Below are 11,094 nucleotides of genomic sequence, written 5' to 3' on the forward strand. Positions count from 1 at the left end.
CCTAAGGCGCAGGGAACAAACCCTCTCGTCCACCGGGAAAAACCCCAACGTACCGGCAGCAAGCCGAGGGGATATTAGAATACCCACCCCAGCCCGCCGCCTCTCACCAGGGGCAACTCCAGACTGAGACAGAGTCCAGCCCCTCTCCAGGAGACTGGTTCCAGAGCCCAAGCCATGCGTAGAGGTGAGCCCGACTATATCTAGCCGGTACCTCTCAACCTCACGCACTAACTCAGGCTCCTTCCCCACCAGAGAGGTGACATGACAACGTATTATTTTCTCCTCCGTGAATCGCAACCTTATCGTGGTGGAGGGGTTTGTGTTTCCCAGGGATCCCAGGGGCTATGTTGTCTGGGGGCTTTTGCCCCCTGGTAGGGTCTCCCATGGCAAATTGGTCCTGGGTGAGGGACCAGACAAAGAGCGATTCAGAAGACCCTTATGAAAAGAACACCGAGGGAACAGTTTACCCTGCCCGGGATAGGGTTACCGAGGCCCCGCCCTGGAGCCAGGCCCGGGGAGGGTGCCCGAGGGCGAGCGTCTGGTGGCCGGGCCTTAGTCCATGGGGCCCGGCCGGGCACAGCCCGAAGAGGAGACATGGGCCCATCCTCCTGCAGGCCCACCACCCGCAGGAGGCGCCATAGGGGTCGGGTGCATTGTGTGCCGGGTGGCGGCCAGGAGCGGAGGCCCTGGCGGACTGACCCCCGGCTGCCAAGACTGGCAATAGGGACAACGTATTATTTTACCAAAATCATGATAGAAAAAAAACAAATATATTTGTCAATTATACAGCAATTTAATGTAAAAAATGCAAATTTCCATAGCTTTTTACGGATATTTGCAGTAAAAAAAAAAGTTATAATATAATAATATTTACAGTAATTTGTTGTTAATTTAACAGTAATAGGATAGACCCTATTATTGTAAATAACTGTAAAAATAACAGAAATATGTTAAACCTTATTAAAACCTTTGACAGTAAAAAACACAGTGAAATTGTATAACAAATTACAGCATTTTATTTTGACCAGATACATTTTATGGTAAATTCCTGGCAACCACAGCTGCCGGTACTTTACCGCTAAAAATACAGTACAATATGAGGAACATAAATGGTTTACCGTACATTTTACATTTGCAACCGCTAAATACAAAAAAATCTAAAGATGCTCATATATAACCAAGGTAGTGAATATTACTGATAAACAATGAGAAATTTTGACATACCATTTGAAAACAGACTAAACATCATTTTCTCTATTCCTACAAAACAGCATAGATCTTGAGAATACAACATGTGTCCATATATATGGCTGGTAATCCATGGAGGAATGAATAAACATGAAACAAAATATTACCTGCCCCTGACCTATCAACAGTAATGAGTCACTGGGTCCTGCCTTGGTGAAGGAAAGGACTCAATGGAGTTTCTAATGTGCATGGTGTCGAAGATACAAGCTCTGCAGGAGTCCATCAGGAGTTCACTTTGGACTGGCAGGATCCCCTCTGCAGCAAAAAATGGACAAAGTTTCATCAGTGCTTGAGCAAAATGCACAGAAATGAACAAAACGTGCTGCCAAAAACAGATCTAATGATAAAGGATTTCTTAAGTGTAAAATATACAGTTCTTAAAGGACAGCTATTGTCAAAATGCAACCTGGGCTGTTTTTTGTTTTTTTTTACTGTAAACGAGACAAACATATATCTAAAAGCATAATTACGACAAACGAGCCGTTTTTGAGATTGACTGTGATTTTGTTTTATGGTCAATAGCCAGTGAATGGGAATACTAGGGGGCCGGGGCATAAATTTGAGCGCATCAAAATTGATACAGTAAAAAAAAAAAAAAAAAAAAAAAACAGCCCAGGTTGCGTTTTGGCAATAGTTATCCTTTAAATCTACTTATGTAAAAGTGATACATAGACAACGCAGCCCTAATCACAATCATAATTTGTTGGAAAACGTATTTAAGTTTCCTATTGATTTATCAGAGAACTTGAAGTTAATGGCTGAATGCATGGTGATGAGACCTATCATTCAATCTACATTTTATAGCGTATGAAACTGCTCACCTGGACATGAACCTGAGCTTGGCTGATTAAGATTAGTGTCTCCTGTCCATCTTTCTTTAGCAAAACTTGAATAATACCACTGCTTACCTCTTATTGAATCTTTGGGTGCAGACTTAATTGAAGAGCCTCGTATAAACAGGCAGGGTGTGATGTTTAGGGAAACCAAAGAATACAGGCGCCATCATTTCTGCCAGAAGACTCATGGGGTGCAACGAAGCTTTCATTGTGGACTGGCTAGATACCTTCTGCATTCAGAAAGAAAACAAGAAGGGCATACACCATAAACAATAATAACTGACAAAAATAATGAGACAAGAAATTAAAGTAACATAATAAGTGCAAATCAAGTTTCCCTGTGTTGCAGTGTAGCTGAATGTTTTTCAACAATTTGATTTACGGTAAAACACATACCAAATATTTCCAGCCAAGGTTTGTTTCAATCTTCAACATGTTTTTCCTGCCATTGTCTTGAAACTGTTTCATCTGTCCCTCTCATTTGATGCTGTTTACAAAAACAAAACAGCAATATTGTAAAGGGAAAAAGGAAAATGAATTTAATGTAAAAAAAAAGAAAAAAAGATTATGACCTGAAATCTCACCATTTCCTGAGAGTCACAGGTCCTTTGAGTATCCTTATGGTTTCTGCTCAAATTCAGTGTCTGAAAAGGGCAGGAACAAAACAAACTTTTTTAATCATAATAAAGACAAAATAAGATTTAGAGACAGACAACAAAGAAATGTGTAAAATATCTTCTTGAATCTGTTTACTTTACTAACCTTGAAAGAGACTCTTGGGTCTTAGCTGTGCCACCACCCTTAAACCTTAAAACACATGCATCAGAAAACCACTGCAACAAAATTTCAGATGTCCTTCACTGACATTTTTATTGTCTTGAACATATTTTGACCTCCACACACTTGCTGCTAGTCAAATATATTGCTTTAAACAAATAAAGGCAAAACAAGAATCTAAAGCTTCTCCTGGCATTATGAAAAAAGAAAGCCAAAACTGCTTAAGCTCTACACTTAAAGTCAACTAACATATGTATATTAACCATTTTCAGGAAAACATGAATTTGAACAAGCACATAAGCTTGTGACATCACTTTTGCAGAAACGTACAGCTACAAAATGCTATAATAACAGTTAAAGTCAAGTAATGTGTGTAACAGACAGTGCTGTTTAAATTTCAATGTTAACAGTTCAGTGCAACACTTAACTTGTTTGCTAATTAGGGCAATACAAAATTCAAATAGTTTAAACTCTGTTGTATAGAATATAGAACATCTCTGAAACATCAAAAGTACAGTTCTCAGTAACAATCCCTAGTTAGAGGGATTGTTTAAAGATATATGGTCAAAACCTCTGAAAAGCATGCCTGTGATAACAGAAATCAGGTAAGAGCACAGTACTCAATATCAGCTGGGATAACTGAAAACATAAACAACACAGTAGTTCCCAGTCAAGGTACAGTTAAGCTGACTGTACCGATCTGTTCAAAATGTCTTTAAACGGTCTCTCGCCACTCGTGATCAGAGAGATCGGCGATGAGGGTGAGTACTCTTGGGTTCACAGGCAGTGTCTTCTTCTTAGTTTTTTCAACTTTTGTTCCCTTCTCTGGGTTAATGTTGAAGAAACACCTTGATAAACACAATAATCCATAATAAAACACTATACAATGAAAAAAGAAAGAAAGGGAAAGGCAAGGGAAAAGTAAAAGAATTACCTCTGAAGAAATTCAAGTGTGGAGCCAAGTTCCAGGGGATAGTGGATGTTCAGGCAGTAGTAGCTACCAAGCATCAGACAGATTGCAGAGATGAAGTCAGTTATTTGGTCATTTACAACTTTGTGGTCAATGCTGAGCATGAACAGTCTCGATGCAAAGCAGGAGGATCCTTGGAATGAAATACAAGTGTAAAAGAATTAACTGTAAAACCCCCTTTACCATTCAAATGTGTCTTAAAATAGTGAAAGTGCAGACATTTAATATAGCGTATCCTTGCATTAGCTTAGGTTCTGTGCACTTCTGTGCACACTGTACTGATTTTCAACTCACCACAAACAATGATACATGGTGTCACAGGCAGGCTTTCCACTTGGACTTCTTTTGCCAGACATGTTTCATCAACATAGTGGAAGAGGGTCTCCTCTTTTTCATCGAAATAGGAGAGGAGGAGGAGCATCATATCTTTCACGTCTTCTGAGCAGCCCTTCAGCTGTCCCCTCTGCATTCGAAGCTTTATGACAGCCTCCAAGATACGCTTGCTCTTGTCTGCACAAGTGGTTTTCAGAAAGTCCAGAAGCCGTTTTCCCTTCTTTTCCAGACTGGTGAGGAAAGTCTCTTTCAGCGGTACCCCAGTAAGTTCTTCAAAATGGACTGTCATTCCAATTGTCTGAAACAAAAAAGGCCACTCTTCTTTGAGGGTTTGCATGTCTGCTCCGCTGTTTATTGCTTTGTGCTGAGAGTAGTAGGTGCATTTCATTAGAGTTTTTACTTCTTCATGACTGAAGCTTGTCTGTTCACTGAGAATCTTCATACGTTCCTTCTTCTCCTGCTGGGTTTCCAGGGTCTCACTGACTGGCAAAAACTTCATGTCCCACTTTATGCAGCCATATGTGTCTTGAACAGATGCTCGCTTTTCAGGTGTCACTTCATCGGTGTCATCTGATCCTCCCTGTTTGCGCTTCTGTAACACTGGTGAAGTAGATCTCTTCACATTTTCAATTCGTGCCTGAATCTGTTTTACCAAAGAGTGGTACCCCTGTCCTACCACATCCCCCTCTATGACATCCTGCAGTGACTTGGGATACATCGCAACCAGTTTTTTGCAATTTCAGTCGAGGCTCTTCTACTTGGAGAGGCACAGGCTTTCATCATCTCCTTCACAATGATGCGGATCATCTCCCTCCGCAATCGAGGCTTTGGTCTTTTCTCTCTCTGAAGACACTGGATCAAGTCTTCTGGAAAATCTTCACTTGGAATTCTAAAGTTATCTACCCAGTCTAGAGAATATATTGGACTGGGTGAGGGGGAGGCAGAAAATGAGGAGCAAGAAGATGGAGACGATATGCTGGCCTGGCTTGAAATTTCCATATTTGGTGCTGTAAAACAATATCACAAACAATAGATTAATTGTACTTTTTGGACCTTGGTCAAAGCATAATAGAAAAAACAGAAAGCCCTTCATGGCTATTGTGCAATGAAATCATAATACTTACTGGTTTGTTTCCAGGCAGCCAGCAGTTTTATTGCCTGAACTGGTCTCAGGACAGACTTCAGATCAGTCTCACTGATGAACTGCAAGTCCTCAGATGTCTCCACTCCTAATGATTGTAGTGCCTCCAGTACAATTTCAAGGATTAAGGCAGACAGGTCCGGCAGCACCTTAGTAATGGAACTCCTTATGCTGTCCCCCATTTCCGAGATGTCTGATAAAAGAATGTGAATAAGGGTCAATTTACACCAAGTGGTACCTTTGGTCTTAAAATATGAAGCTGATCTTGCTTGATACTACACTTTTATACAGTGTTTTGTAAGTACCAAACTAACAGCACCATTATTGTGACAGCACACTGTGTTTCAATGGAACCATTTGGTACCCATACTTCATGTAAGATGTTAATGGATAGAAATCAATTAAGTCAATCATGTTCACACACTGCATCTTTTCTTTTTCCTTTCTCACTGAGTGCAGATGATACTGAGAATGGTATTCTGTCACGTGCACCGACACCAGAAAATAAACACTGTCATTCTTAATCAAAATGAGAACTACTTCACCAAACTCAACAGAGTCAGAGCCCCCTGTGACAAGGAAGTGTCCTTTCTTGTACTGTGTTCCCTTGTACATCATTTCTACTGTGACCTTTGTATTGGTTTCAGTAAAGTCAAACATTTGAACTGCTTCTTGAATGGCTTTACTGTACAGCACTGAGTAAAATGGAGAACCATCTTTGACTTTCAAGACAGATTGACACAATGACCCTGCTGCAAGATAGGCTTGAAACATCTGATGTCTTTCAGAGAGTGTATGGCAGAGGTTTTTGAAATTTTTCAGATTTCTGGCACACCTCTTGAAATAACTGTGCTTACTTTCAAAGCGCATTGTCCATAATCTTATCAGTGGGCCAAATTTCAGAATCAGTGCTGGGTAATGGCGTAGAAAATGGTGTTTTGGTCTCAGGTTGCATTCTGGGAACAGAGCTTTTCTTGACTCTAAATATTCTTGAATAAGAATATCAAGATATGCTACCTGAGCCACTGAAGTTTTCTGAGCACACACCATGTCTACAATATCTTTCAGCTGCAGAGTTAAGTTCCACACATCATCTGTGGGGTCTGTCACTATGTCACCAACTATGAGAGGCAGCAATCGGAGGAAGTTCCAGTTCTGTATAGCCTGTCCTGAGAGTTTAGCTGCTTGAGGACTGACCTCAGATGGCTTTGTAGAAGCATCAGAGGCATGGTAACTAAACTGTTTGATGCGTCGGTTCAGAGTGGAGTAAGCGAACCATGCTTTTTTCTTTATGAAGTATTTCAGATACAGTGCCACATCATAAGCCAAAACTCCCTCAAAGATATCATGACCTAGACATGGTGGCAAGCCTGGCATACAAACGTTGAAGTATTTCAGTGAATTGAACACTGACCTGAACTTCACTCCTTCGACGTCTGGTGTATTGTCAATCTGGAGGCAATCAACAGCAGAGTTGTAGTTCTCTTTGGTACGCTGCACAGTAAGACAAGAGACATGTGATCTGTGTCTGAGCGTACATGAAGTGGCAAGTTTGCCACTGATGCATATACAGCTAATACCTTGTGTTTTGTCCTTGCAGAGCCTAAAGGGTTAACGACTTCAAAGGCATCCTGGTAGAGTACTAGCTTGAGACATGATGGGTTTTGACCAAAAAAATAATTTGATTTAAACAGCTTACTATCACTTATGTCACACAGAACATCAGCAGGAGGCTCAGTAGAGGGCTCTTCTGATTTCTGCCACAGATCAGACTCTAGCAGACATCTCAAAGTCTCTCTTAAAGGCACATAATAGGCAAACCTATCTTTTCTGTTTTCATCTCTCCCTAAAAATATTTTCTTTGGTTCCACATAGTTGAAGGCTTTTTTAAAGGTCTGAGCTCTGGAGTGCACTGTCCTCAATGGCCCGGTATGACATGCAGAAAAAAGATCATAGCTTTTGACAGACTCGCAGACTTTGTTGATGTCCTCCTCTGATAATGATGTGTCATCTTTTAACAGTGATGCAAGTTTACCCAAACTGTATGTCTGTCCCAACTCATGTATGTTCTGCATTTCCTCCACAATGTTCTGTATGGTTGAAGCAGGCAGTAGAAACTGACCCTGCAATTTTAAGTAGAATAGTGAAACGTTTCTCAGAAAAAGATCACAGAATTCAGGGGGCATTTCCATGTTATCTTCATCTGTAATAGACTGTGCAGCAGGCTCGGAAATCAAGGGTACAAAGTCATCTGATGTGGTTGGAACAGATGATGATTGACATGCAGACTCTCTATATAAATCACCAATGCTGCTGTCTGAAAACTCTCTGTGTTTATGTGACATGTGAGCAGTAAAAGATGATTTAACTCTAAAGGTATTTGTGCATCCTCTTACTGGACAAGTGACCACGTGTCCTTCCACAATATGGCTCTTCAGATAAGCTATTAACTCTTTAGAGTTCTGACACTGACGTTCACACATCGCCATTGCACATGTAAACGAAGAAACCACCGCCACACCAGTGACATGGGTGGGGGCAGAGTGTCTTCGGTAAAAATGAGCCTTAAACGCGCCATACCTGGTGTATGTCTGCTTGCAGCCTGCTTCAATACACCGAAAGAAACAACGTGGCTCATTCCGATGCAGTTTACAATGAAGCACGTAGCCCCTTGATGACTGAACTACCTTACCACAGAAATTACAGGTTAACATAACTCCATGTACTTTGGTAATTCCTCCCTAGCAAATTAAGCACGCCAAACACAGAAACTAATCCAGAGCAATGCTTCCCTCGCCACAGTAATGCTAACTCAACTCACAAATGCTAACTAAATTCACAACCTCACTCATAAAAAACGAACTGCTAAAATTATCTATAAACACTGGGCTGGTGGATTTTTATAACAGAGATAACTTGAAGTTGCATGTACTCACCTCACCTAGAACTAATTGTAAGCTGCCAGGATGTCTACAAATTCTGAAGATGCTGTGGTCCAAGCAGCAATAAATGGCGCTAATATACGAGTTCAAAACTGTGTCCGTTAGCGAAGCCAACTTGAGTCCAGTGTTGCCAACTCCTCAGTAAGGAAAATCGCTATTGGTTGTCCTAAAAGTCGCTAGAAGTCGCTAAATGACGTCATCACCTAATTTGCATAATTGGTCATGCTAATGTATTGTAACCTACGTTGTTGGAGAGAGAAATAACATCGTGGAAGAGACATAAAGTGAGCAAAAAACGTCCTAAATGCATTTAGAGTTTATTTAGAACTACAAATTAAATTTATTTTAGCAATTATTGCTTTTTTTAATGTCACAATTCCAACCCTGCTCCTTTACCCGGGCTTGGACCGGCAAAAGTGACCCGAAATAGGCACTCTGGTGGAGTTACTTTGTGTGTGTGTGTTTATAAGTAGTTTTAAATCTTGTGATCCACAAAACAGCATAAGAGTAAAAGAAGAACTGACTGTGTTACAGCACCCGCTGCTTGTTGAGAGTAAAAGCGATATGCGCTTTCACGTCTTTTTTTAGCGACTTTTTAAAGAAAAAAAGTCGCTAGGGGGTCTGAAAACTCGCTAAATATAGCGACAAAGTCGCTAAGTTGGCAACACTGCTTGAGTCTCCTGCATGAAAAAAAGAGCGGTTGGCACACAGCTCAGCAGCGCGCCGTGCTATTGGTCATTTTCAGGTGACGTCATCCCGCAATGTAATGTCGCTCTTTGTTTCTTTAGGAGGAGGTTCGAATTTGATCAGAAGTCACGTCTGCAGACCACTGCAGCCACGTCTTGCCTTGCTTCGCCTTTTTTTGGTGAAATGGTTCGCTCATACTGCACAATGTTGCTACCAGAATTTTTTTTCTCTGCAATTCGAACGTAAAACGTCTGTACACAGTTTACCAGCAGTTTAGCTACCAATCAACAGCGATCACACAAACTCAAAATTTAAGGCGGACCCACTTAAGGTGGTCTGATAATATGGCGTGAAACACAACAACATAAAGTTGTTTTAAAATAATAATTAAAAAAGATTATTGAAATCAATTTTATTCACAACCATGAACTTTATTTTTAACATCTTCTTTTGCTGTTGATTTTTTTTGTATCAGAAGGTTAACAATGATATACTGCAGGCCTAACTTTTAATCTGTATATCAGTATCTGAATTTAAAAAAAAAAAAAATACTATCAATTTTATTGTCTTTCACTGCTGATATTTGCTTTTTTTTTTTTTTTAAATGGTATTTACTGGTTGTGTTATTACGGTGGACCCTATTTTTTAACATCTTGCTTCTGTAAAAATGAATGTTTTTGTTTGCTTAAAAATCTACAGCTTTACACTGTGAATTCCAATGTGCACAACCCCAAAAGATGTAGTTTTACTCAAATAATACCGTAAAATCTAAGTTTTTCAGACATTTTCAACATTACAATATTTAATTGTAAAATGTATGCATATTTATTTGTTTTCACAGAAAATATTTATAATTTCAACATTTTATTACAGTAAAAAACAAAGTTTTATCCAGTCTCACAATTAACGGTTATTCAATCTATTTAATACAGTAAAAGGAAGTTTTTGGTTTTACGCTCCATTACCGTTGGAATTTGACAGTGTTTTGCTGTATATTTTACTGACTTTTGTTACAGTGTGGTAATTGTGCAGGGGCGGGTCTAGCAAAGTGTTGCCAGGGGGGCAGGTAGGGCATTAACAGGGAGAGGGGGGCACAAAGAAATACTTTTCTTTCTTATTCTCATTTAAAATGTCTCGCTTTTAATAAATAATTATCTGAATCTTACAACCAAAGTTTTTATCTGACATAAAATGTGTAGAAATCACACATATACCAACAAGACTGTGCATCACTGTCACCACAGCGTTTGTTTTCATTCAAAGGCTTTATGGCTTTAATACCTGGTGGGCCGGTCTCTAGTCAAAATGCCCGGGCTGGTTTTTTGTCCCAGTCCAGCTCTGGGGACGACAAAAAAATAAATGGCCGGGCCAGCGGTGCACATCACAGATTAGCTCGCATAGATACATTAGTTGTGCCGCTTCTTAATGACGGTATCTTAGCTAACAACTCCAACTACCAGATTCAACTTGTAGTTGGGTTAAAATAACTTAGCCTACTGGTGAGAGGGACGTTGTTAGCTTTCCACATTCTGACACTTCAAAAGCTTCAGCAGCTGTCCGCTCAGCACAGCATCAGCACCACGGAGATACATGGATACATCCGTAGACTCGAGACACAATGCTTTTTTGGGGCTTTCAGGTGTTTGGACCAATGTTTTATTTTCTGATCAAACCAGAAATCTTTAATGAGCAGCTGGATTTGTCTCACATTAACTGGTCTTATTGACAGTATTTGGCTCCACATGTCTGTGTGAGCAGATTTTCTCTCACATAAGTCCTCAGGTCTGAATGCTGGACACTGGGAGACCTGTGTCTCTGAGTGGGAGACCAGAGATCACATTAACATGTGTGTCTCTGTATTAACAAACATGCCATATTGGCCCAGTTTATTTTTCTTATCACTGTTGTGAGGAGACCATAAACAGCATTTGTATTTTCTGTTGTTCAGTTCATTTGCTGTTATGGAGAAAAAGTATTTTTTTGTTTCATAATATCTGATAACTATTTGCTGACAGCTGCCAACATCTGTGAACAAATATAATCCTATAAAGTGGTTTTATATAGTGAGCAACTGTTGATATAAAGCGTTATTAAATTTATTGCTAATGCATCATATGGCACACTGACCTCTGAGAAAAGTTTAGATGCGCTCATCATCAG

General features: G+C 40.0%; 2 protein-coding genes across 7 annotated transcripts in view; one reads left to right on the plus strand and one right to left on the minus strand.

Annotated features, from left to right (window-relative positions):
• Positions 1–11,094, plus strand: part of LOC146517666 (dual specificity testis-specific protein kinase 2-like) — an 84,572-nt gene that overhangs the window by 43,540 nt on the left and 29,938 nt on the right. The gene's annotated exons all lie outside the window — the stretch shown is intronic.
• Positions 858–6,799, minus strand: LOC146517669 (uncharacterized). Of its 6 annotated transcripts, none has more exons than XR_014874704.1 (9): positions 6,720–6,799; positions 5,289–5,498; positions 4,126–5,171; positions 3,796–3,964; positions 2,847–3,709; positions 2,669–2,728; positions 2,481–2,571; positions 2,157–2,314; positions 858–1,503 (listed from the first exon to the last, which is right to left on the minus strand). XR_014874704.1 is itself a non-coding variant. In XM_085163876.1 (6 exons), the coding sequence occupies exons 3-6, from the start codon at positions 4,880–4,882 to the stop codon at positions 2,722–2,724; spliced, it is 978 nt and encodes a 325-aa protein (XP_085020002.1). In that variant the 5' UTR covers positions 4,883–5,171; positions 5,289–5,498; positions 6,720–6,799; the 3' UTR covers positions 2,646–2,721. The 6 variants fall into 6 exon arrangements, 3 of the variants coding, with proteins under 3 accessions (XP_085020002.1, XP_085020001.1, XP_085020000.1); XR_014874705.1 differs by having other exon boundaries at positions 867–1,503; positions 2,847–2,891; XR_014874706.1 differs by lacking the exon at positions 2,847–3,709 and having other exon boundaries at positions 867–1,503.

Source organism: Neolamprologus multifasciatus, chromosome 6 (genome assembly GCF_963576455.1).
Source record: "Neolamprologus multifasciatus chromosome 6, fNeoMul1.2, whole genome shotgun sequence".
In the NCBI taxonomy this organism is placed as follows: Eukaryota; Metazoa; Chordata; class Actinopteri; order Cichliformes; family Cichlidae; genus Neolamprologus; species Neolamprologus multifasciatus.

Coding starts and splice junctions, on each gene's coding strand:
- LOC146517669 (XM_085163874.1), bottom strand. CDS start 4,882: ATGTATCCCAAGTCACTGCAGGATGTCATAGAGGGGGATGTGGTAGGA. Junction 3,965..4,125: donor ACCATGTATCATTGTTTGTG/GTGAGTTGAAAA, acceptor TTTCATTCCAAG/GATCCTCCTGCTTTGCATCG. Junction 3,710..3,795: donor ACACTTGAATTTCTTCAGAG/GTAATTCTTTTA, acceptor GTGTTTATCAAG/GTGTTTCTTCAACATTAACC.